The sequence below is a fragment of the Hylobates moloch genome, unplaced genomic scaffold, assembly GCF_009828535.3.
Source record: "Hylobates moloch isolate HMO894 unplaced genomic scaffold, HMol_V3 SCAFFOLD_1, whole genome shotgun sequence".
NCBI lineage: Eukaryota > Metazoa > Chordata > Mammalia > Primates > Hylobatidae > Hylobates > Hylobates moloch.
In genome coordinates, this window is record NW_026652276.1 from 35,035,580 (window position 1) to 35,062,416 (window position 26,837).

General features: G+C 40.1%; 1 protein-coding gene across 1 annotated transcript in view; it reads right to left on the bottom strand.

Annotated features, from left to right (window-relative positions):
* Positions 1-2,469: 2,469 nt before the first annotated feature.
* CPO (carboxypeptidase O) overlaps positions 2,470-26,837 on the bottom strand; it is a 31,487-nt gene continuing 7,119 nt past the window's right edge. The window contains exons 2-9 of the mRNA XM_032754771.2: positions 22,178-22,274; positions 16,344-16,445; positions 13,514-13,618; positions 12,175-12,285; positions 10,979-11,069; positions 9,312-9,514; positions 3,601-3,685; positions 2,470-2,770 (exon numbers count right to left, since the gene is read on the bottom strand). Of these exons, the coding sequence (XP_032610662.1) occupies positions 2,508-2,770; positions 3,601-3,685; positions 9,312-9,514; positions 10,979-11,069; positions 12,175-12,285; positions 13,514-13,618; positions 16,344-16,445; positions 22,178-22,274 (1,057 nt within the window). The 3' untranslated portion in view covers positions 2,470-2,507. The remainder of the gene's footprint in view (positions 2,771-3,600; positions 3,686-9,311; positions 9,515-10,978; positions 11,070-12,174; positions 12,286-13,513; positions 13,619-16,343; positions 16,446-22,177; positions 22,275-26,837) is intronic.

A 26,837-nucleotide genomic window follows, 5' to 3' on the forward strand; every position in this document is an offset into this window, starting at 1 on the left:
TATGCTGATGCTTGTGCTGCTTCAGGTGCTTTGGGAAATAGTGTCCTTTGACTCTGACTGGGAGTTTCATGCCTTCTACTAACATACATGAAGCATTAACAAACTAACTTCTCAGCTTTAAAGTAGGATGAAATCAAATCCCAGACCTAACCAAACTACAAACAGGATACTCTCAAGATTGCATTAATAGCATCAGCTGTGAAGTTTTCCCAGCCAAATATCATTTTCCACCACGAAGTTGAAAACATTCTTAGAAAGATCAGTGTGGTCATTTACCATCTTTCTATCCCTGTTCTTAGGATTCTTTCACAGGAAGTAAAAAACTTCCAGAAGCAGTAAAAAATGTGTCATGTTTCCCAGTATCCTATTCCCCCAGAGACAGGTGAAGCCCCTCAAGGAAGCTATGATCGCATCCTGAAATCTGGAAAAATCCATGTGGGAGGTTTCAGGCAAGCTGATTGATTAACTGAGTTTCTCTCTATTCTCTTCTGACTTTATTTGCCCATGAGCTCCATCTCTAGACATGAATTAAACTTTGTAGATCAGAGCTCCCATAGTACTCAGAGGTCCGAATTATTTTTAAAATAGCCTTGGAGATAAAACCCAAGCTAGATGAACACTGATAACCGGCGTCTCTAAGCACAGCTCCCCTGCTTTCTTCTTGAATATAGCACTGGGTGGTCACACTAGTTTTCTTCCCTTCTAGGCTGACCGTTGATGAAACCAAACCATTTCCTCCTGACAATGCCACAATTGTGGAGTTGGCATTTTTATGTAAATAGCAGTTCCCTGATTCATTAAACCCTATTGCCTCTGACATTTTCCTTTCTGACCCTTATCAGCCACACACTAGCAAAACATGAAGAAATAAAGACGACAAAGAAAGGCAATAAAAGGGTTACAACCAAGAAGTGTATTGTGACTGTGACCAACAAGGAAATTTGGCAATGGGTGACTGAACACCCAAGGATGCCCTGTCAGCTGGTCACAACTACATTTATTTGAAGCCTGACAACTGCTTAGCACCATTTCAAGGTGTCACATAGAGATACATAGGAAATGACAGTCATGGCTGCTACTTTAACAGCACTCACAATTTAATAGATGAGATAGCACAATTAAATGCCTAGATATCCATACACATACAATGTGGGCCTTCCTCTCCTCTCTACTGACTTCTCATTTCATAGTATGTGTCACAAACTGCAAAATTTAGTTTATTTATTTGTGTTCTTGCTTATTGTACTCCCCAGACCTGGGATTCACCTGGTATGAAACAGCGCGTCCATTCCAATTATTTATGGCTGCTAGTCCTGATTTCACCCACTGGAATATAAATTTCAAATAGACAGGGACTATGTCTATCTTATTCACCACTGTAACCCCAGAACCTATCAAAATGCACCTAGTAGATCCTTAAATTTTTTTATATGAATAAATAAAACCAGCAACAGTCATCAAGAGAGATTGTATAACTTATCCTCTGAATGCTGCTACTAACTCATTAACACAAAATTAAGAAAGCAAGAACCTGGTTCAAAAGCATAAGCAAAATTTTTGAAGAATACAGATGAGAAAAAATCTCCAGACCCCGGGGCAGAAGACCTATTCCTACTTCATTTTCCTTAGTGAATGTTGAGATCGTAAATCACAAAAATTAGTAGAACACAAAAGGCCCTGTCAGAATCTCATTGTGTGACTTTTAATTAGATTTCAAGAGCAGTGGGGTTCCACTGGAACTCACAGGCTTCTCCACGTTTAAAGCTGAATAGGATAATAGCCATCTAGTTGAGTTGCCTCGAATTGTAGCTGAGCTACCGACTATGAAGCTAAGCCAGTGAAGCTCAAGGGTGTGATATAAACACCAGATAGAGTCATTTCACTGATGGCCCCAATTCTTCACTCACCACCTTCTGTTCTGCCCCACCCCTTGATGCAGAGTTCAGCCATGTGACTTCCTTTGGCAAATGGGATGTTAGCAAATAGGATGCAAGCAGAGGTTTGAAAAGCGCCTGCACATTGAGACTTGCTCTGCTGCTTTTGCTCCTTCACCATGGCCATGAGTGCATGGTACTAATGTGCTGGACGAGAAGATACATGGAGCACAGCCCCCGTTCCTCATTGCAGCTGAGGCTATCCTATACTAGCCTACAGTAGCCAACCCCCAGAGTGAGTTCATCCGAGATCTACCAGCTGCCCTGAAACTGACCATGGATGCCTAAGCGAGCTCAACCAAGATCACTGCATCATGACCTGTAGATTTGCACCACTTGGTTTTAGAGAGGTTTGGTTTGTAGCATTATTGTAGCAGTACCTAACTAATTCCTCGTATAAAGGAATAAAGCTCAACTCACAGAAAAGCAAATATTAAAACGCAGACGTGATTTTTCCTTATTGAAATAGGAAGTATTTTTAGTTAAATTATTTGGTTTCTTTACAACCATAGCACACCGTTCCTCCAGCCATACTCATGCCACTGGGGTTGAGCAGGCCTGGGTGAAATGCACTTAGAGAAGAGACATGCAGGACACCAGCAGGCCCAGCAGCATATTGGCAGATGTCACCCTTCCAGCACTGTCCGAGTGCCAGTGTTTCGCATACACATCATCCAGGACCGACAGCACAGCCTCCATGGTCTCCTCACAGGTGGGCTGGATCTGAGCTTCTGGCAGAACAAACCCGTATGTTCCACTGTCCCTCAGCTCAAACGTATATGAGAAGGGAATCCCAATGTCTCGGGCCCAGTCTCTTGAAGACCCTGATGAGGCATCTACAGGTGAAAACATGAAGGCAGAGGTAGAAATCATACTTTGAAAGAACGGATTTCTATAGCCATTTCAGGAACTAAAGGTTCACTTAGTAAGATAAAGAAGCTCTTTTAGATCAGGGTCTCAGAAATAGCTGTCTTCTCTTTCTCCTTGGTTGTAAGCCCCTGCAGGGCAAGAACCACATCTTATTCAGTATCTCTGTCCCCCATCATACCTGGCACCGTGTCTGGCACATAGAGTGGTTTGGCTAAAGTTTCTTAGCTGAGTCACTGACTTGGCAACCTAATATTGCCTGGCAAGAGTGAACTGAGTCATTTAAAGAAAGGAACAGAAACAAAATGACCCACAAGAAAAATATTATACAAGTATTTAGAGGGGGGCTCATGGAGGGTGGAGAAGGTGGAGATTGGGGTTGGGAGAAACAGTGCGCTCTCCTTTCAACTAAATTCTTGTCTTTAGATTTTTTCTCCAGGGCTTTCTTAGCCTGATGGGTCCTCTGGGAACTGAATTGACTGACCAAAGGTCAGTGGACAATGTCCTTCCTGTTAACTCTTGTGCCTTCTAGCTTGCCAGCTCTTTTTAACTGAAGCCAGGGGAAGTTCTGGTCTGAGCCAGCACATTAATTCTTTTTCTTTTAGTTCATACCTTATCCCTAGAGAGTATAATTCTGGATTGGTACAGACTCCCTTTTATCCTTGGTCATTTTGATTTGTACAACTCCCTGTTGATCCCAGGAACTCTTCTGTTCCTCTCCCGCCTATCTCGCCATCCAAAGTCCACTGACTTCTTTTGTGCCTTAGATACTATTGAAGAGGCAAAAAAAGATACTTACATAAAATATCTGCACTTGATCCAACTCTATAATTGGTTCCATACTTTGCTTTCAATGCATTTGCTGCCTTCTGTCCAACTTGAATCTGTAGGTGGGAAATGCAGAGACAGATATCTGGTGTTTAAAATAAACCCAACAATCCAAGCATTTGGTGTTTTGTCCAGATTCATCTCCAGAGTTTTAGGCCACCTTTCCAACTTCCCGTCGGATGTCTACATCTAGATAGCCTGCTGGTGCCTCAGATTCAGCACACTTAATCCAGTTTCACCATCTCTCCCACTAATAAGGCTGCTCTGACTTTCATATTTCTGGGCTTGCATTCTCTTCCAAACACACATGTAGAATTCTGCAGGCATCTCTGATATTCCCTGTCTAAAACAGTTGCCAAGTTGCATTTCCAGTGCCATCATTCTATGTCAGACTCTACCTCTGAAATGGTCTGTTGCATCTTCTAATAGATTTCTCTCACCAATCCTTCTTTCAAGTGATCCTACCTGGCTTCCAGATGAAATTTTGTAGCATACAGCTATGATCATGATCCTATGGAAAAGTCTTCAAGAGCTCCTGGTTGCTCACTGAATTAAGTAAAAACTTCTCAGCCTAGTTTTTGAGTTCCTCTCCAACATGACTCTAACCCACCTTCCCAACACCGTATTTTGTCATCCCTCCTAGATGATAGTCAAAAACATTTTCCTACCATTCCTCAGCATTACCCTACATTCCTCAGCCTCTATCTTTCCTCAGGATATTTCCTCCACATGGGATCCCTACCTCTTATCTCTGCCTGCTGGAATTCTGCCCAGCCTCGAAGGACTTTTTCAAATGCCAACTTCTCCAAGAGGCCTTACCTGATCCCTCCAACTGGATTCTATCTCTCCCCACTTTGAATCCCCACAGCCCTTTCTTCATTCCTCTCTGACCCCCCTCTTCTTTTTCCTTACAGCGTTTATCTTATTATATATATATAGCATTTCAGAGCTGGAAGTCATACCCATCCCCACACCTACCACCACGTCACCTCTGCAGCCCCTTTCCAGAGATCAGAGTCACTAACTGAGGCCCAAGTCTACTGGCTGGGCTTATTGACCTGATGCATGTCGCCTAGGTTTGCCGACAGACCCTCTAGGTATTCCCCAGCCTAAACATGTGTGTTCTACCTGTCAGATGGAATATCCCACTGCTTCCCCTGACAGTCTCCCTCCCTGCCTGGACTGTGATCCGCCATAGCTTTACCTCTCAGGGCTTCCTGACTGCACTCCAGATGCACCAGCTCCCTGGATGCCTGACTAGGGACAGGTCTCGTTTTAGATTCTCCTTCTCCCAGCTCTGTATTGTCCAGCTGAACCCTGAGATGTTGCAGAGTAGTGCTTGTCTAGAGAGGAAACTGGCCCAGCGAAATTCAAAAGGAACAACATTTCTGTTGGCAAAAAGGCAATAAGGAAGTTGGGGGGATCATACTGGACGGTTGTGGGCAGTGTTCTTAAGGCACTTGGGGCTTTCTGTGTATGACTAAGATCAAAGGAAAAACACTCTGTCAAACATACTTGCAAGTCACTTGCTTTCTCTCCACTCACTACTAAGAATGCCATCTTTGGCCATTCACCTTCTCTCTCACTTCCTAAAAAGGGATTCTGAGTCTGTCTCAGTTCCTGGGTTTGTGTTATCCAGAATTGAGATAATGGGTAGGAGAGGCTAAAAAAGCTGGTTTAATCATTTACACTGGGAGGAGGTACAAGAATGGTCTGCTGGAGAGAGAAATTCTGGTAAGGAAATGAGAGTGAGGGGTGGGCAGGATTTAGGGTAGCTGCTGTATGTGATGAAGTTGAGAGAAGGGGCCTGGGAAAAGCGTTGTGATTTACCAACCACACTCCCTTCTGAAGTTCTTTAAGAGTCTCTAGCAGAGATACGAATTGCCTTTAATTATTTTTAATTCTCGTGTGTTTGTGTGTGTGTGTGTGTGTGTGTGTTTAATGGAACTCCATGTTAACTGGTCCTTGTGGGACCTTACCTTTCACTGGGATATATGCATCAGACCCAGACTACACTTGCCATCCCAATGGTTCCTTGCTTTTTTTTTTCTTTCCTGCAGCTCGCCCTAGACAACAAATTTTTTTTTTCTCATTGCCAGCTGTCATTTATTTTATCCGATATCATTCCCTTTCCTGGAATCCTGGCTGTGGGGTAGGAAACCGTCTTTCCAGTTTACTCTTCTTTGTTGATAAAATAACTTTTGAGTTCTATTTTAATGATTCCATGAGGAATTACTATGGGGAAGCAGAGAGGAGTAAGAGATAGATATGAGAGGCATTCAGTTGTGATCCTCAGCTTAGCAATTTGGACGTTTCTGAGAAGATAAAATGGAAATCCCCTAGACTTCAGAATTCAACTTCTGTCTCTGGAGGTGGAACTCCTGATTGTACTTCTCTCTCCTTCTGACGCTACGTTGCAAGGCTATAATAGAGCCAATTTCTCTGCTGCCCTTTTTTCTCAGCTTATAGGTACTTCCTAATAAAAATAATAAAAACTCATTTGCCAAGAGTACATAATATACATTTCTAAAAACCTCTGGCCTGCTTAACAACTCCTTCTCCGGGCCCAGAGAATTTCCTGTAAGCATATATTCACAGGCAGGCCCACAGAATGGTTGAATAAAGCCCTGGCCTAGTGGGGGTGGGGGCAACAGAGCTTGGGATGGAGTACAGAGGTTGATACAAAGAGAGTTCAAATGGAAAGAATGTAAGCATGTAAAACATTAGAATTCTTATAGCTATTCTAATTTCCAGAGCAGTTTAGAAAGAGGCTATATATAGTTATGTTTCTCCTACATAGTGATTGCCAAGCTGTCTATCATGTAGTATAATATTTACCATGATTTCTATAAACTTTTGGTTTTGTAAATAATAGAGATTAATTACTAGTCTCTGCTGCTTGTAAATAGTACTAGAAATGGAAATTTCCTTGGAGCAGTTGGCTTGATTCTGTGTCTTTGTGCACTCATCTATCAAAGCTTGCCCCCAAGAACCTAGAAACACTGCTCAGTAGCTTCAATAAGGTAGACATGTGGTAGTAAAATATTCACAGTCGTTTTATTGAAAAGACTTGGGGACAACTGTTTATGTGAACTCTTCAGCACCTGAGACTGTAAGAGATACAGAATTGAAGCCATCTTTCTCAATTTGATTTACTGGTTTCTGTATACAGTGCTATGGGGTTGCCAGTTATTCCCTCCTTAGAGTTACTGTCCAGCAGTGGTGGTGCCATTGCCTCAGGTCCCTCCTGCTGTCCTGCTCCTTCTGGCCTCTGGCCAAAGCACAGGGCTCTAACCAGACAGCCAATCAGCAGTACAAGACCCTCCAACCTTTGAATACAAACTTTGCAAAATGGTCACATAGTATCTGTTTTCCTGAACCAATTAGAGAATGAAGTACCCAAGAAAAATACTGGAATATACTAGTCTCCTTTTTCTGTTGGTGGAAGACCCCTTTCCATCAAAGATCTCTAATTACCTGTCTTTGGAGATTCATTTGTGTTTGTCACAGATCCCTTTAAGCAGAAGTAGGAATCTACAACAAATATTCCTGAAACTGGGAAAAAGGAGCATTCTGGGCTTCTTGACTGAAATATCTGCTTCTGTAGATTTCTTTATTGAAGAAATAGAACTTCCAGGGCTCACAAATGAGAAGGATATAATGCATAGTTGACTGGGAATCTGGCTGATAATGACTCCTAGAAGTTGCACATCCTTTCTGGGCAGAGAGAGGCAGTGCGAGGTAGTGGGATGATGAATGTGGCCTCTGGAGTCTAAAGACATGAGTTCTAGCCTGGGCCCCACCACTTTCTATTTATGGAGTTCTGAAGATAAAGTTAACTCAGAGTTTCAATTTCTACACTCCAAAGTGAATGTAATATACTATCATGAGGGTCAAAGGAGATAACAGCTATAAATCTCTCTGTAAATTGTAACGATCTAGGCAGATGTTAGTTATTTCCATGTGTTACAAAATGATCATGTAGTACAAGTGTTCCTGGACCAAGAAAAGAAAGAATAATTGCAAGAAAGGTACTTGAGTATTGTTGGATATTTTTGACTGTTGGGAGAAGGGCTCCTTCCAGCAAAGGTCTATAGTGGTTTTTCTTTTAGTGTTCAGGCCTTGTGTCTTCTGGGTCGTGCTCCAGAGGGAGATGTGCAAAAGGTGTAACCTAACCAATAGGTCATCAGGCCTCTGTGATATTAAGAACAGAGCAAGCTTAGCCACACTTCTTCTCAGCATTTGCATATAAAGAGGAGCATGTTTAAAAAAAAAAAGATAAACAGAAAATAACAAGTGTTGGCAAGAATGTGGAGAAACCTTTACGTACTGTTGGTGGGAATATCAAATGGAGCAGCCTCTATTATAAACAGTATGGTGGTTCCCCAAAAAATTAAAAATAGAATTGCCATATGATCCAGCAATTACATTTTGGATATGAATCAAAAAAATTGAAAGCAGAGTCTTAAGAGAGAAATGCACACCCATATTCATAGCAGCATTGTTCATAATAGCCAAAAGGTGGAAGCAACCCAAGTGTGTCCATTGACAGATAAGTGGATGGGATGAACAAAATGTAGTATATACACACAATGGAATATTATTTGGCTTGACAAAGGAAGAAAATTCGGATACACCCTACAACATGGGGAAACTTGGGATAATATGCTTAGTGAAAGCCAGTCATAAAAAGACAAATAGTGCCTGATTCCCTTATATGAGGTATCTAGAGTGATGAGATTCATAGAAACAGACAGTAGAGTGATGGTTGTGAGGGACTCGTGTAGGAAGAAATGGAAAGTTGTTTAATGGGCATAGTTTCAATTATGCAAGATGAAGAAGTTCCGGTGATTGGCTGCATAACAATGTGAATATACTTAACACTACTGAACTGTATACTTTAACAATGGTTAAGATAGTAAATTTTATGTTTATTTTACCACAATTAAAATGGAAAAAAATTAAAAATAAAAGGAAAACAAATATTACAATTTGCAATTCTAAATTTACCCTCTCTTTGACTTGTGTCTGTTGTCCTCTGGTTCACAAAAGGGCAAAGAGCCCAGTCCTTCTCAGTAATTCTGCCCAACAGTGCTTGGGTAAACACAGCTTCAGAGAAGGACCTGGATAAGACCAAACACAGTTTCCCTGCTCCAGCTTGCATTTCGCTGGCACTTCCCCTTACAAATAATCCTAGGCAAATACTGAAGGAAGAGTTTAGAAGAAAATAGAGCATTGTGTTTAACAGAGAAGAGAGCAGATATTATTTAGCCATGTTATTTTAGATATGCCATATTTCACTAACAGCTGGCAAGTTCTTGAAAGCACGGTTCAAAAGCTGTAATTGCTGAACGGAGCTTCAAGAGAATTTACAGAAATGAAAGTGCATTCCTGCAGATTATTAACATAATCATCTCATTTATATTATAGATGAATACCTAAGATGTCTCCCAACTTGACACTTTATGAAACAGGTAGTTAATTAATGTAGGTAAAGCAGCATTTAACCCGAAGCCTTCCCAGCAGGCATCTGGCAAGGTGCAAAAGCAGGAGAAAGAATATAGGGATAAGCAGAGAGAACAAAAGGGTGGCTGGAGCCATAATCGTGGAAATGGAAATCAGAAAAAGGAAGGCAGAGGTCTTGCTGAGGTTTTACTTGAGGCCTTGGCGCTATGGACTCACCATTTCTGGGTGGTTACTTGATTTATTTTTGGTGTAGCCGTAAGGTGTGAGAATTAACTGCCCATAAGAGTGCATGGTCAGGAAGCACAAAATATCATCCTTCTTGCTCTCTACAAAGCTGGCAACAGCTTTAGTCTCTGGTTCAGACACTGGCCCTGTCCCACAGAATGTTTGATCTTGGCAGTTTCTAGATGCACCAATACCTAGAATATGGAAGAAACCACAAAGAAGGCTGCATGATCTCAGTTTGGAAATGACCAATGGCAAGGAGTCATCTATACTCAGGGCCTCTGTGAGTAGAATCAGCACTTGCCCTTGGTTGTCTGAGTTAGTCCTGGCTAAATTAGTCAACTTGGATAGTCACTGAAGAGTAACCATTCTAGAAGGAACTCAGATAGCAGAAAGGGATAACATTAGGATTTAGAAACAAACTCCATGATTCCATAGCCCGGGAAAGGCAATACAAAATGAAATGGCATTTTAGTATACTTTTTTTTTGGGCGGGGGACAGAGTCTCACTCTGTCGCCCAGGCTGGAGTGCAGTGGCACAATCTCTGCTCACTGCAAGCTCCACCTCCTGGGTTCATGCCATTCTCCTGCTTCAGCCTCCCGAGTAGCTGGGACTACAGGCACCTGCCACCACGTCTGGCTAATTTTTTTTTTTTTTTTTTTTTTTGTATTTTTGGTAGAGATGGGGTTTCACCGTGTTAGCCAGGATGGTCTCGATCTCTTGACCTTGTGATCTGCCCGCCTCGGCCTCCCCAAAATGCTGGAATTACAGACGAGAGCCACCGTGCCCAGCCAGTGTACTTTTACTTAAACCTGTGGTGGGCCCTGAAACAAATGCCTGGAAAGCAGTTCTTGGGTTCTTGGGTAAGGTTCTGACATTGTCTTTTTGATTTAAGTTTCTCCTTCATGTCTTACTAGCTTGAGTCTCATTAGAGCTATTTAGCAAGGACATAAGTAGTCTGTAATCCTCATTAATAATAATAAGAATGATTAGCTGAGCACCTCCTATCTGCTAGGTACTGTGCCCAACACTTCCTATGTAGCATCCCATTTAATCCCCACAACAACCTACTGATAAGGTAGGGCTACTGTGACCCACATTTTACGTAAAAGAAAATTAAAGCAGAGAGATGAAGCAATTTTTTCAAGACCACACAGCTGCCAAGTCTCAATTTTAACCCTTCCCATCTGGTTAATGGCAACGTTCTCAGCCATTCCTCCTTCTTTATTTGCTTCCAATTCACTGGGCATATTGAGATTTGGAAACATGAAAATGCCATAAGGAGAGAAAAATGTTTGCTTTGTTTACTGCCTGCCCCCTGCTATGAAATAATCTGCAAGGATAAGTCTCTGATTTTTCTTTTCTTTATGATAATTCATATATTTAAAAACAAAGGGATGGATTTGAAATATATTCACACTGGTCTAGGCCTACTTTGTTCTTGTTTAGCCAGCTTCACTTGGAGTCCTGTACTTGAATGCTGATAGCTCTTACTATGTAGATAATATTATCCTGTTAGAGGGAATAAAACTCATTAGGAAGCCCAGAAAGCTGTACCATATTAGATGTTTATTTTCAAAAATTATACATTTAGTAATTCACCTCTTTTCTTCTCAGCTTTATTTGTTCATAATTCATCTACTAAGCATGTACTTACTACACCAAGATGCATTGAAATTTCGATTGAGATCCGTCCCAAAACATGTGCCATTATTATGGGGTGAACGGGATTTCCTCCAAAGACGATCCTGTAGCAGTGGAACATAGGGATGTTGCTGTTCTAAGGTTTCATAAATCACAGTGTTAGTGAAGATAGGTGGTCCTTGAACATGAAAAATGTTTCCTAGGATTATCTGGAAGAACTTCCCTTTAACATTAGGCAGCTTGTATGTATAATTTTTAGTCTTACAGATGGGCTAGCAGCCCCCAGTACTAGGAACATCTGTACAACCAAAAGTATACATACATGTAAACAATTAAATTGGAGGAAGTAGTTTGGCCTTTTCCTCATGAGCAGATTAGCAGTGCCTGTGGACCTGATCTGCTTACTCAGGGAACGTTTGCTTTGGAGTCATTTTTTACATCCAAGTGATACAGGATGAAAGGGAAATAGTTTGACAGATGGAAAAAGGCTGTTCCAGGTGTGTCAGAGATGGTCTCTGCACATTTCTGGAAGCTGAAGACAGATGAGTGGAGATGGGAATAAAGACAAGTGTCATCAGACAAGCTCAGAGGGAGGACTCGATTCACACACCAGGCCAGAAAGGCTGTTCCAGAGAAAGGGGCCCCTGAAGTCCTTAGTGGAGCAATGGAAAAGGTGAGGCAATGCATACTCTCTGGAAATAGGGGCTCTTATTTGAGGAGTGATAGACTTTAGGAACATTTTAAAGAGACAGTTGTCTGCTGCATAAAAAGACTTTATGTGATGTTTGCCCTGTGTGAATGATTGCATTGAAAAATGTAGGCTGGTTTTGTGTTTATACATTATTCATTGCCTTCATGCTTCTAGAACTGATTTGACATGGATGCATGTTGGTACATGAATTTTTATCAATACAATCCCAATTGGGTGGCAGGCAATCCACAAACATTAAGAAGATGGAAGAGGAGAGTAAAAAACAAAGAAAAAACCTGTAATGGACTTCAACTCTAAGGCCTTAGGCTTCCTCAGGCCTAAACTTAATGTAGATGGTTTGATTAAAAATGTTAAGCTGATTTTTATCCCAAATGTGGTTCCTTTCTTTACATAGGTATAAAATATTTTTAGAGCTGGAATGGCTAACATTGGAAAAATTAACCTGAATTGAGCTTTAGTTCATGAGCTCATCCCAAGACCAAACATGGTGTACTCACAATTGTCCAAGTGTAGATATAACCATCTATGTTAAGAACTGGAAGGACATAGAAGTCCAGGTTCCTAAGGAGCTTGTGTATCCTCGAGCTGTCTTTATAGTTTTGTAGAATCTGGAAATTTAAGAAAGAAATGTTCAGAATTATTTTGAGAAGAGATCTTTTCTCTCTTAATTTTCTACCAATTTCAACTTAATTATAAGAGGTGACTGTACATCACACCTCCACCCTCCAGTCCCCAAGCCCTCCTCTGTGTCTTATTACGGTAGTTGTTCCCAAACTTTATCACACATCAGAATCACTGAGGGACCTGTTAAGACACAGATTGCTGGCCTCTACTCTCCCTTACCCCATTCACCTCCTCCCATCCCTGTCTCTGCACATTTCTAATTCACTAGGTTTGAAATGGAGCCCAAGACTTTGTATTTCTAGTAAGTTTGCAGTTGGTATTGATACTGTTGATCTTGGGACAACACTCTGAGAACTACTCTTTATGAGTTTCTCTGTGTTTGGGTTTCTGAATAAACTGACCAAGAAAGTATTCTATATTACTTTTAAAGATTTCTTATTCCCTCAAGGGAGTATTATAAGTAATACACAAAAATTCACTGTGCTGGGTATTTTCCATATGCTAAATCTCTTAATCCACACTACAGACCCATGAAGTAGTTATTTCATACTCTTTTTACAGATGAAAAACTAGAAAACTGGCTGGGCATGGTGGCTCACACCTGTAATCCCAGCACTTTGGGAGGCCAAGGCAGGTGGATCACCTGAGGTCGGGGGTTCCAGACCAGCCTGACCAACATGGAGAAACCCCATCTGTACTAAAAATACAAAATTAGCTGGGCATGGTGGTGCATGCCTGTAATCCCAGCTATTCAAGAGGCTGAGGCAGGAGAATCGCTTGTACCCAGGAGGCGGAGGTTACGGTGAGCTGATATTGCACCATTACACTCCAGCCTGGGCAGCAAGAGCAAAACTCTGTCTAAAAAAAAAAAAACAAAAAACAAACAAAAAAAACTAGAAAATCTGCCAAATATTATTAGAAAGAGGCACAGCCAGGATTCAAACTCATCTCTGACTCCATAGACATATGTTCTTCTACATTTAGATATGTTTACCCTCCAATAAAAATTATTTTGGATGCACTAGAAAGAGATCAGAATATTCAGTTTTCAGTGAAGTTACTCATTAATTTTATTTCACTTGAGGTGAAGGATTAGCACCGTAAAGAGTTGCATCACTAACATGTGAAAGAAGCATGGTTTGTAAGCAGCCAAGAAGTGACAGGTATTTTATGGGGGTGATTTACCAGTATGAGGAAGCTAAAGACACTTACTTCTTTGACGAACCATTGGCAAAAAGCAGGAGCAATCCATTCTCTGGCATGAATTCCACAGTCCATCCAAATGATCTTTTTGGGATTACCAGATGGTTGGCTGATCTGGAGAAGACATCCATGCTCCATTACTAAACAATTGCTGATTATTGTAAGCCACCGTGCAAAGTTATGAGATTTTTAATTCCCCTAGAGGTTCCTTTTTCACTCCACTCTGTGGTTTCAAGAGGGAGGCAAGGATGCTAATGAGACACCCATCAATATGATTCTTTCCTCTGCTACTCTTGTTCTCCTGCCGGTTACCTTGATTATTGTTCTCAGGACTGTGCACTGGCTCCCCATGGTACCCACCCAAAGAATGATCTTCCCTATACCTTAAATTACTTCCTAACTATAGATAGAGGCATAACCCCTAATCCACAAGCTAAAAGGCTAAATATGGATAAACCTTATAAAACCTTTGCACTTAGAGTTCACTTAGAGTGGTGAAGTGCACAAGAGGTAATATTCAAGAATCATAGGGCTTTAAAATGAATCCCAATCTCCACTCAAAATTCTTGAAATTTCAAATGGATTCAATTACACGAATTCCCCTTCCCCTCAGAGACTCCCTGACTCCCTGCCAGCCCAATCTTCTTTCCTTCTCCCCATTTGCTATTCTTGTACATCAGTGCAGCCTCACTCTAAGGAAGATTCCCCTCTTTCAGAGCGGTGGGTGGGTGGGAATTAATCTGCTAATTGTGGATTCTCTTTGGTGGAGAAGAGGCTGTTAACACTCCCATGCTTGGAACAGTCACATCTGTTTTGGATTTGTAAATAGCCTAGACCAGGGCTATTTGTTGAAAACCACTGGGAGCTGAGGTGATGAAGGCCCCCTTCCTCTCTATGACAAACTTACAAAATGAGATAAATACATGGCTGGATCTATCATATTCAAGGAATCGTCTCCTTTTAGCCTCATCTATTTTTCAAATTGTCAGGACAATTCCTAATCCACCTCTTACCTTAATGATCTCTCTTTTTTTTTTTTTGAGACAGAGTCTCGCTCTGTCACCCAGGCTGGAGTGCTGTGGTGCGATCTTGGCTCACTGCAACCTCCACCTCCCGGGTTCAAGCAATTCTTCTGCCTCAGCCTCCCAAGTAGCTGGGACTACAGGCACATGCCACCACGCCCAGCTAATTTTTTTTATTTTTAGTAGAGACGGGGTTTTACCATGTTAGCTCGGATGGTCTTGATCTCCTGATCTCGTGACCCACCCGCCTCAGCCTCCCAAAGTGCTGGGATTACAGGCATGAGCCACCACACCCGCCAATATCCTCTTATAATTAGCCTTTTTATGAGTACATGTATGCTACTTACATGTTTATCTTTATCAACTCTTTATTATGTGCAACTCTTTATTATGTTCTATTCTTTTTAACATGCCCTAGGCAGAGGATATTTAGATGTCTTTTTGGCTGATTTAGCAGACTTGGATGGCCTATGGAAAATCAGGTAGGCAGGTGCCCCATGCTTCATATATCAACCAGTTGCTCACATAATCCCTGAGTAAATTCTATTTCAGAGCCAATAATTTTTTAAGAGTTGTAGTTAACTCTCAAATTTAGGGCTGTACTTTGTAAATTAACACACCTACACTAAGTAGTAAGAGGGCAGTAAACCAAGTAATGCTGATTCTTAATGCCATACTACTTTAGTAGTGGTTCTTAAAGAGTGGTTCTGGACCAATGGTATCAGCATCACCTAGGAACTCGTTAGAAATGCACTGTGGTATCGCTTCCCAGCCTTTTGGCTATGATCAAGTGTAAAAATGCACTCTGGTTCTGAAACTTGAGTGTGTATCAGAATCACCTGGAAGAAGCCTTGTTAAAATAGACTGTTGGGCTCCAGCCTCCGAGGTTCTGACTTAGTAGACCTTTGTAGGGACCTGAGAGTGTGCATTTGTAACAAGCCCTCAGGTGGTGATGCTGCTGCTAATGATGATGATGATTTAAGTGCTGCCCTTTGAAAAACCACTTGTTTGGTGCAGAGATTGTCAACTCCGGCTACACATTAGGATCACTTAGAGAGTGTTCGAAGTATGCCTGGTCCCATCCTGAAACAATTAGGTCAAAATCTCTAACCAAATTAGGTGGGGCCTAGGCATAAGGATTATTGGCAGCTCCCAAGTGATTTTAATGTGCAGCCTGAATTGAAAATCACTGGTGCAGAACCAGGAGCCCAGGGGTCCTGGCCCTGTGGAAAAATGGCTTTTTGGTCCCAAATACTTTTGGTCATGTTGCATGCAAAAGGGGTAGGAGATGCTGGAGACCTGGTTATCCCCCCGGCTGTGCTGACATCTGGCTCTGTGGCCTTTCACAAGTCACCTCACTTCTCTGGATCTTTGTTCCCTTAATCATAAAAGGAAGAAGCTAAAAATGAAGATTATCTGTGGTTTTTAAACATTTTTCTTTTTTTAAAAAGAACACACTAAAATTTAAAAATATAAACAAAATAACAACTTAAAATACAGATGAGAAGTGAACTAGCTCTGGTTGAAGCATGAGTGGACATTGTGCACTTCTGGGCCCTGCTGTTTTTCAGCCCACCCCCATGGTTCCACTCAGTTCTCCCAAATTCTCTTCACTCCTGAACTTGATTTCACCCAGATAATTAAGGCAAGAGCATCTTTGAGTTTTGAACTTTAAGAACCCTGTTTGGGATGGAAAAAGCAAAGTGATTCTGCATAGCCTCTTTTCCACATTTCGGATTAGAGTCCCTGAATAGTAAACACATACCCTCAGACTGGATAATTCTCCCATTAAGGTAATTCTCAGCCTTCTCACTCACCTTCAAATAATACATGGGGTGGGTCTCATAGGTCACTCCTAGGAAATGCTGTGTCACCACTTCCTTGTACTTCTCACTGATCTCTCTCATCCACTGATAGATCTGAAACAGCAAGGGAGGACTGTGGCTATCAGTAGGAAGATTGTTTGCATGCCTCTGATTAAGATAACTGCTTCTTTCACTGACACATTGAACTCTGTTATCTTTGCTCTAGATTGCAACAACTGTGTGGTAAAATAAACAGAAAACTGAACCTCCCATCTTTCCCTTTCTTTAACAATCTATTCTGTCACCAAGTCTTAGGTTCTACCATTGCACTTTACAAATAAGTTATTAAGAATTAACAGTTTGAATAACCCACCAGTAACACTTCAGAAACATTGTATAACAGTACATCCTTCAATTGACCACCAGCCTTAGCTTTCATGTGGCACACAATCATGCCAGAAATTTCAGGTGAGGCTTATTATCTGATATCCCTTTACAGATCCCAGTGATATCTTTTGCTGATGTCCATGTGATATGGTTTGGCTGGGTCTCCACCCAAATCTCATCTTGAATTCTATAATCCCCACATGTCATGGGAGGGACCCTGTGGGAGGTAATTGAATCATGGGGGTGGGCTTTTCCCATGCTGTTCTCATGATAGTGAATAAGTCTCACAAGATCTGATGGATTTAGAAGGTGCTACCCCCAACCCTTTCACTCTGCACTTCTCCTTGCTGCCGCCATGTGAAGAAGGACTTGTTTCCTCTTCCACCATGACTGTAAGTTTCCTGAGGCCTCCCAAGCCCTGCTGAACTGTGAGTCAATTAAATCTCTTTCCTTTATGAATTACCCAGTCTTGTGTATGTCTTCATAGCATTGTGAAAATGGAATACTACAGTATATTGGTATTAGTAGAGTAGGGTGCTTCTATAAGGATACCTGAAAATGTGGACAGGACTTTGGAACTGGGTAAAAGGCAGAAGTTGGAACAGTTTGAAGGGCCCAGTAGAAGAAAGGAAAATGTGGAAAAGTTTGGAACTTCCTAGAGACTTGTTGAATGGCTTTGACCAAATACCAAATGGACAATAAAGTCCAGGCTGAAGTGGTCTCAGATGGAGATGAGGAACTTGCTGAGAACTGAAGCAAAGGTGACTCTTGCTATGCTTTAGCAAAGAGACTGGAGGCATTTTGTCCCTGCCCTAGAGATCTGTGGAATTTTGAACTTCAGAGAGATAATTTAGGGTATCTGGAGGAAGAAATTTCTAAGGAGCAAAGCATTCAAGAGGTGACAGAGCATAAAGGTTTGGAAAATTTGCAGCCTGACAATGCAATAGAAAAGAAAAACTAATTTTCTGGGGAGAAATTCGAGCCTGCTGCAGAAATTTGCATAAGTAATGAGGAGTCGATTGTTAATCACCAAGACAATGGGAAAATGTCTCCAGGGCATGTGAGAGACCTTCATGGCAGCCCCTCCCATCACAGACCTGGAGGCATAGGAGGAAAAGTTGGTTTCATGGGCTGGATTCAGGGCCCCCCTGTTCTGTGCAGCATAGGAACTTGGTACTCTGTCCTAGCTGCTCCAGCCATGGCTAAATGGGGCCAAGGTACAGCTCAGGCCATGGCTTCAGAGGGTGAAAGCCCAAAGCCTTGGCAGCTTCCACATGGTGTTGAGCCTGCGGGTGCACAGAAGTCAATAACTGAGGTTTGGGGACCTCCACCTAGATTTCAGATGATGTATGTAAATGCCTGGATGTCCAGGCAGAAGTGTGCTGCAAGGGCAAAGCCCTCATGAAGAACCTCATGAAGAACTGCTAGGGCAGTTCAGAAAGGAAATGTGGGGTTGGAACTCCACATAAAGTCCCCACTGGGGCACTGCCTAGTAAAGCTGTGAGAAGAGGGTCACCATCCTCCAGACTCCAGAATGGTAGATCCACTGACAGCTTGCACTGTGCACCTGGAAAAACTGCAGACACTCAATGCCAGCCCATGAAAGCAGCCAGGAGTGGGGCTGTACCTTGCAAAGGCACAGGGACAGAATGTCCAAGGTTGTAGGAGCCCACCTCTTGCATCAGCATGACCTGGATGTGTGACATGGAGTCAAGGGAGATTATTTTGGAGCTTTAAGATTTAATTACTGCTCTATTGGATTTCGGACTTGCTTGGTGCCTGTGGCCCTTTTGTTTTGGCCAATTTTTTGCATTTGGAATGGGTGTATTTACCCAATGCCTGTACCCCCATTGTATCTAGGAAGTAACTAACTTGCTTTTGATTTTACAGGCTCATAGGTGGAAGGGGCTTGCCTCATCTCAGATGAGACTTTCAACTGTGGACTTTTGAGTTAATGCTGAAATGAGTTAAGAATTTGGGGGACTGTTGGGAAGGCATGATTGGTTTTGAAATGTGATGACATGAGATTTGGGAAGGGCCAATGGTGGAATATATGGTTTGGTTGTGTCCCCTCTCAAAACTCATCATGAATTGTAGTTTCCATCATCCCCATATGTCATGGGAGGAAGCTGATGGGAGGTAATTGGATCATGGGGTGGGAGACAAGTTTTCCTGAGCTGTTCTCATGATAGTGAATAAGTCTCAGGAGACCTGATGATTTTATAAATGGCAGCTCCCTTGCACACACTCTCTTGCCTGCTGCCATGTAAGACATATCTTTGCTCCTCCTTCACATTCCACCATGATTGTGAGGCCTCCCCAGCCATGTGGAACTATGAGTCCATTAAACCTCTTTCCTTTATAAATTGCCCAGTCTCAGGTATGTCCTTATAGCAGCATGAGAACAGACTAATACACCATGGTTCCAAGATTACAGAAGACCTGAGTATGGCCTTCTCACGTGTTCTCAAGTGCCAACAGAAATTTCTGTATCAAGTCCTAACCTAGTTGTTTTGATTCAATTGAGTAGACCTGAATAGTGGCTGATTTAATTACAAGTCTTATGTTGTGCTACAGAGTCTTATACCTTGGTCTGGAAGTCCATAACTTGGGGTTCCATAACAATGAATGCAATAAGAAAATTCACAAACATAAGACATATTCAGACAATCATCAGCATTTCACACCTCTTACAATCAATTTCTATATAGTTGATGTCTCCGACAACAACCAAGTTATAGTAAATAATAGTTAATTGGCCGGGCATGGTGGCTTACGGCTGTAATCCCAGCACTTTGGGAGGCCAAGGTGGGTGGATCAAGAGCTCAGGAGTTCAAGACCAACCTGGCCAAGATGGTGAAACCCTCTCTCTACTAAAAATACAAAAAAATTAGCTGGGCATAGTGGCGAGTGCCTGTAATCTCAGCTACTCAGGAGGCTGAGGCAGAGAATTGCTTGAACCCAGGAGGTAGAGATTGCAGTGAGCCGAGAGGGCCCACTACACTCCAGCCTGGGCAACAGAGCAAGACTCCATCTCAAAAAAAAAAAAAAGTTAATTGAGGGATAACAAATATCCTATTTGATAATTGTTATATCTCAATTGACATTCATTTTAGCATGGGCTAGGTATAGATAAAATGTATTGTAACAGTAGTAATACTTAAGTGAGGGTATTTTCATTTCAGTCTATTCACTGAAAAGAATAACAGCTTACCACATGGGTAGTTGTGTTTATATCTGTGATGGGACTAGGTGAGATGCAGATGCCTTAAGTCTTGAGAGAGCTACAAATAGCAGCCAGTAGCAGCAACAAATATTCTGTATTTATTGCTTGTTCAGTACATAGTAGTAGTGTTTATTTCATTTACTCTCACAACAGTGCTACAAGATAGATACTACTATTTCTGTTTCACAGATGAGGAAGCTGAGGATTAAAAAGTTTAAGTGTCTTTGTGAAAGTCACACTGCCAGCAAGTGGTCAAGCCAGGTGTGAACACATCTCTGATACCAGGTCATAAAGTGTCCATGGGCCATACTGGACCTTTTCAAAATTGTAGAACTTTCAGTACTTTGGGGTGACTGCTATATAAGAAAGTATAAATCTTTTCTTGTACTTGTTGAAAAAAAGTCTGGAAAATATGAATATATTCCCAAATGCTGAGAGAATAAATTGGTAAAGGTCATTTGAAGGGCAAATTTTGCATTTATATAAAAATGTAGATGTGTGTATTCTTTGACCCAGCAACTCTATTTTTAGAAATTTATACCTCAAAAAAGATTTGCATAATGTCACATACAAACACACACGTACATAAGCAGAAGCTAATTTTTCACTGTATCCAATTTTGGAAACCACGAAACTTATCTTAATAGCAATACAAATATTTCTTTTTTAGGGGGGAGGCTACAATTCAGTTTATTCTCATATAAATTGTAAAACATTAAATAATATTCTGACCTTTCCAGTTTTACTGTACGGTGATTACAGAGGGTGTAGTTGTAAGGTATAATTTACGTGATCTTGTCTATTTATACTTAAAAAGTACATGCAAGATAATTTTTTTTTGGTTCCATCCCTTTTTTAAAAAAATTATACTTTAAGTTCTAGGATACATGTGCACAACATGCAGGTTTGTTCATAGGTATACATGTGCCATGTTTGCTTCACCCATCAACTTGTCATTTGCATTAGGTATTTCTCCTAATGCTATCCCTCCCCCAGACCTCCACCCCGCGACTGGCCCCGGTGTATGATGTTCCCCTCCCTGTGACCATGTGTTCCGACTATTCAACTCCCACTTATGAGTGAGAACATGCGGTGTTTGGTTTTCTGTCCATGTGATAGTATGCTTAGAATGATGGCTTCCAGCTTCATCCATGTCCCTGCAAAGGACATGAACTCATCCTTTTTTATGGCTGCATAGTATTCCATGGTGTATATGTGCCACATTTTCTTAATCCAATCTATCATTGATGGACATTTGTGTTGGTTCCAAGTCTGCTATTGTGAATAGTGCCACAATAAACATATGTGTGCATGTGTCTTTATCATAGAATGATTTATAATCCTTTGGGTATATGCCCAGTAATGGGATTGCTGGGTCAAATAGTATTTCTAGTTCTAGATCCTTGAGGAATCACCACACTGTCTTCCACAATGGTTGAACTAATTTACACTCCTACCAACAGTGTAAAAGTGTCCCTATTTCTCCACATCCTGTCCAACATCTGTTGTTTTCTGACTTTTTAATGATCGCCATTCTAACTGACATGAGATGGTATCTCATTGTGGTTTTGATTTGCATTTCTCTGATGACCAGTGATGATGAGCATTTTTGCATATGTCTATTGGCTTCATAAATGTCTTCTTTTGAGAAGTGTCTGTTCATATCCTTTGCCCACTTTTGATGGGGTTGTTTGTTTTTTCTTGTAAATTTGTTTAAGTTCTTTGTAGATTCTGGATATTAGCACTTTGTCAAATGGATAGATTATAAAAATTTTAAAAAAGTTTTCCCCTCTTAAGAACTACTGCATGTGTCCTGTAAATCCTACAATAAATACATTTTCAGCTAAATATTATTCAATCAGAAGGCTTCTCCACCTCACACCCGTATAAACAGCAATGCTGCTCAGCTTAAACTTGCTAAGAACTTGACAAACAAAAATAAGAGTTAATTCTGGTTCATGTTCACAGCAGCAAAACTGGTTCACTGGGATGTTCTTGTCCATTTTCTTTTTGTTATTAATTTTTTAAAATTTCATATCACCAGCTTTTACAGCTTCAGTGGTGGTGGCAGGTGGGGAGATGTTCAGGAATCCCTTGAACTCAATGTATCAGCAGATCTTAACACCACATTTTCAGCCTCTCTAATGCATGGATATTAATAGTGAACCATTCTTTGCCCATCCTAAAGCAGGTTGTGACAACCACCAATCTCCTGCCATGTGTCCATCCTTACCTCTCCCATGGGATGGTATATGTTATAGGAATACGTCTCCAGGCTCCATGGACCCACTGACTTGTCCACAATCTCTTGTCTGTGTTGGGCTAAGGATCTGCAAAGGGAAGAAAGTAGGAGGAAAAGCAGTGATGAAACTGGGATATCCTGAGGGTTGGCGGGTTGTTGAAAAAGGTAGTAGAATCAGCGTGCACAGGATTTGGAGGACAAAGGCCTGTGTTGGATCTTTGGCTCTGTGACTTACTAATTGTGAGACCTTGGACAGCCATTGAGCCACTCAGAGCTGAAGTTTCTTCATCTGTAGAATGAGAACAATTATTCCAACCTTGCAGGGAGGCTAGGATAATTCAATAAAATGTTGTAGATAAAAATACTTTAAAATTTGTATATGAAATAATAACTAAGATTTATTGAAGTGAAACTTATGAGACATGCACTGTTCTAAGTAATTTAAATCTCATTTACTTCTCTCTAAAACTCTGAGATAGGTACTCTTATTATTTCCATTTCAGAGATGAAGAAACTGAATCACAGGGAAAGTGTTATTAGGGATTTAAACCCTGACAGTCTGACTGAAGACCTTGCAATATTAACCACTGTACTCCATATAATGGTGATAACTAATCTTTTTTTTGCAATGGTTTATCTTTTTAAAAATAAACTTTATTATTTATCACACTTTTAGGTTCACATAAAAATTAAGCAGAAAATGCGGATAGTTTCCATTTACCAGCTATTCTCACACATGCAAAATCTTCCCCACTATAGACATCCCACACCACAGTGGTACATTGGTTAGAATCAATGAACTTACTTTGACACATCATTATCACCCAGAGTCCATTGTTTATATTAGGGCTCACTCTTCGTACATTGAATGGATTCTGACAAATGTTTGGTGACACATATTTACCATTATAGTATAATACTAAATTGTTTTGTTTTGTTTTTGAAACAAGGTCTTACTTTGTCACCCAAGCTGGACTGCAACGGTATGATTATAGCTCACTGCAGCGTTGTGCTCTGGGCTCAGAATATCCTCCTACCTCAGCCTCTCAATTAATTGGCATTACAGGTCCAAGTCACTACACTCCACTAATTTTTAATTTTTGTAGAGACAAGATCTCACTGTGTTGCTCAGGCTGGTCTCAAACTCCCAGCCTCAAGCAATCCTCCTGCCTCAGCCTCCCAAAGTGCTGGGATTATAAGTGTGAGTCACTGAGCCAGGCACAAAATAGTTTTAATGCCTTAGAAATCCTCTGTATTCTTCCAATTTATCCCTCCCTTTCTCTAACCCCTGGCAACTACTGCTCTGTTTACTTCTCCATAGTTTTGTCTTTTCAGAATGTAACATAGTTGGACTCATACAGTATGCAGCCTTTTCAGGTTGACTTCTCTCATGGAAGAGTATGCATTTAAGTTTCCTCCATGTCTTGTCATGGTTTAATAAGCCAATTTCTTTATTAGTGCTGTGTAATATTCCATTGTCTGCATATACCACAGTTTATTTACCCTTACTCATCTACTGAACAACACCTTGGTTGCTTCCAAGATATGGCAATTATGAATAAAGCTGCTATAATCATCCCTGTACAAGTTTTTATGTTGATATGTTTTCAATTCATTTGGATAAATACTAAAGAGTGCAATAGTTGGATAATATGGTAAGAGTTTGTTTAGTTTTGTAAGAAATTGCCAAAGTGTCTTCCAAAGTGGCTGTACCATTTTGAATTCTCACCAGCAACGAATGAGAGTTCCTGTTGCTCCACATCCTTGTCAGCATTTAGTGTTGTCAGTGTTTTGGATTTTGGCCATTCTAATAGGTGTGAGGTATTATCTTCTTGTTTTATTAACAAGTATTATTATCTTGTTTTAATTTGTGATACCCTAGTGACATATGATGTGGAATATCTTTTTTATGTTTACTTGGTATCTCTATATTTTCTTTGGTGAGGTGTCTGTTCAAGTCTTTTGCCAATTTTTTAATCAAGTTATTCCTTTTCTTGTTGAGTTTTAAGATTTATTTATATATTTTTGATAACAGTCCTTTATCAGATGTGTGTTTTGCAAATATACTCTGTCAGTTTATGGCTTGTCTTTTTGTTTCCTAACATTGTCTTTTGCAATGTAGAAGTTTCCAATTTTAATGAAATCTAGCTTATCAATTCTTACTTTCATGGATTGTGCCATGTGGGTTGTATCTAAAAACTCATCACCATACCCAAAGTCATCTAGGTTTTCTCTTATGTTATCTTCTAGAGTTTTATAGTTTTGCATTTTCTATTCAGGTCTATGATACATTTTGAGTTAATATTTGTGAAGGTGCAAGGTCTATGTCTAGATTCACTTATTTTGCATTTGGATGTCTAGTTGTTCCGGCACTATCTGCTGAAAAGATTTTGTTCCTTTGTCAAAGATCTTTTGACTATATTTATGTAGGTTTATTTATGGGATCCCTGTTTTCTCCCTTTATTTGTTAATTTTGTTGCCAATAACACCTGTCTTGATTACTATAGCTTTATATTAAGTCTTGAGGTGGGGTACTGTCAGTCCTTTGACTTTATTCTTCTCTTTCAATATTGAGTTGAATATTTTGGTTCTTTCACTTTTCCATAAAAGCTTTAGAATCAGTTTGTCAACAACCACAAAATAACTTGCTATCAAGTTGGGAAGAACTGACATCTTAACAATATTCAGTCTTCCTGTCTATGAACATGGGCTTTCCATTTATTTAGTTCTTCTTTGATCTCTTTCATTAGAGTTTTTTGTTTTCCTCATATAGATCTCATACAAATTTTGTTAGAATTATACCTAAGTATTTTATTTTGAGGGGTGCTAATGTAAATGGTAACTTCTTTTTAATTTCATATTTTACTTGTCCATTGATGTTACATAGGAAATCAATTGACTTTCTAATATTAACTTTATATCGTGCAACTTTGCTGTAATTGCTTATTCCAGGAGACTTTATTGTTGTTGATTCTTTCTGATTTCTACATTGATAATCATGTCATCTTCAAAGACATATTATTTCTTTCTTCCCTATCTGTACACTTTTTATTTTATTTTCTTGTCTTATTACATTAGCTAGGACTTTCAATATAATGTCGAAAAAGAGTGCTGAGAGGGAACATCCTTGCCTTGACCTTAGTAGGAAAGCTTCTAGTTTCTCATCATTAAGTATAATGTTAACTGTAGATTTTTTGGAGATGTTGTTTATCAAGTTGAGGAAGTTCCCTACTACCTTTTTAATCACAAATGGGTGTTAGATTTTGTCAAATGCTTTTTCTACATCTATTTATATAATAATGTTATGTTTCTTCTTCAGCCTGTGGGTAGAACAGATAGTATTAATTGATTTTTGAATTTTGAACCAGCTTTGCATACCTGGGACAAATTCCACTTGGTTGTGGTGTCTAATTCTTTTTATACATTGTCAAATTTGATTTGCTACTATTTCATTGAAGATTTTTCTATGTGTGTTCATGAGAGATCTTGGTCTGTAATTTTCTTTTCTTTTTATTCTTTGATTTTGACATTAAGATAATACTGATCTCATAAAATGAGTTAGGAAGCATTCTCTCTGCTTCTATTTCTAGAAGAGATTGCAGAGAATTGGTATAATTTCTTCCTTAAATATTTGGCAGAATTCACCAGTGAACCTATCTTGGCCTGGTGCTTTCTGCTTTAGAATATTATTAACTCTCTTTTTTTTTTAATTAAAAAAATTTTTGTTTAATATTTATTTATTTATTTATTTTGAGTCAGAGTTTTGCTCTTGTTGCCCAGGCTGGGGTGCAATAGCGTGATCTGGCTCACCGCAACCTCTGCCTCCCAGGTTCAAGCAATCCTCCTGCCTCAGCCTCCCGAGTAGCTGGGATTACAGGCATGCACCACCATGCCTGGCTAATTAACTATCTATTCAATTTTTTAATAGATATGGGCTTATTCCAAATGTCTATTTATGTTTATTTTTTAACAATCAGCTTAATAAAGCTACTCAGTGCCTCCTTTTTGCCAGATATTCTTCTCACACCTGACAGAAACATTCATGCACAGTATATAATTTTATTCTCACTACAACTCTGTAAATTGTTATTCTCCATATGTTACAAATGAGGAAACTGAGACCAAGAGAAATTAGGTAATTTGCAAAGAGTCACAGAGCTAGTAAGTCATACAGGTAATATTCTATCTCTAAGCTGCACAAATATTTGTTGAATGACTTAGTTTCCTAGTTTAAATGCCCTATGTAAGCAAGAAATGGGGTTATATTTTTATTGTCAGGGCATATTAAGCGGTAATTCATTTACCCAGCAAATATGTGCAGAATGACTACTATGTTAATGGCATTGGAGTATGAACTTTTGGAGCTGCTGAGGTACAAACTTTTGTATAATGATACTGAGTTGCAATGAAGTATGTTAGAGATCTAATTAGATAACATTTCTGTGACTTTTACCTATCTACATTTCCTTGAGCATTCAAAAAATGCTCAGAATAGTATTGTATCTTCTCTTTCTCTAAGTCTTCATTTCTTTATTTGTAAAATGGGAATAATAATAGTACCTTCCCAAAGGATTTTTATGAGGATTAAATAAGATAATCTGTGTTTAACAATAAGCACAATTTCTGACATATAGTCAATTCCTAGTAAGTG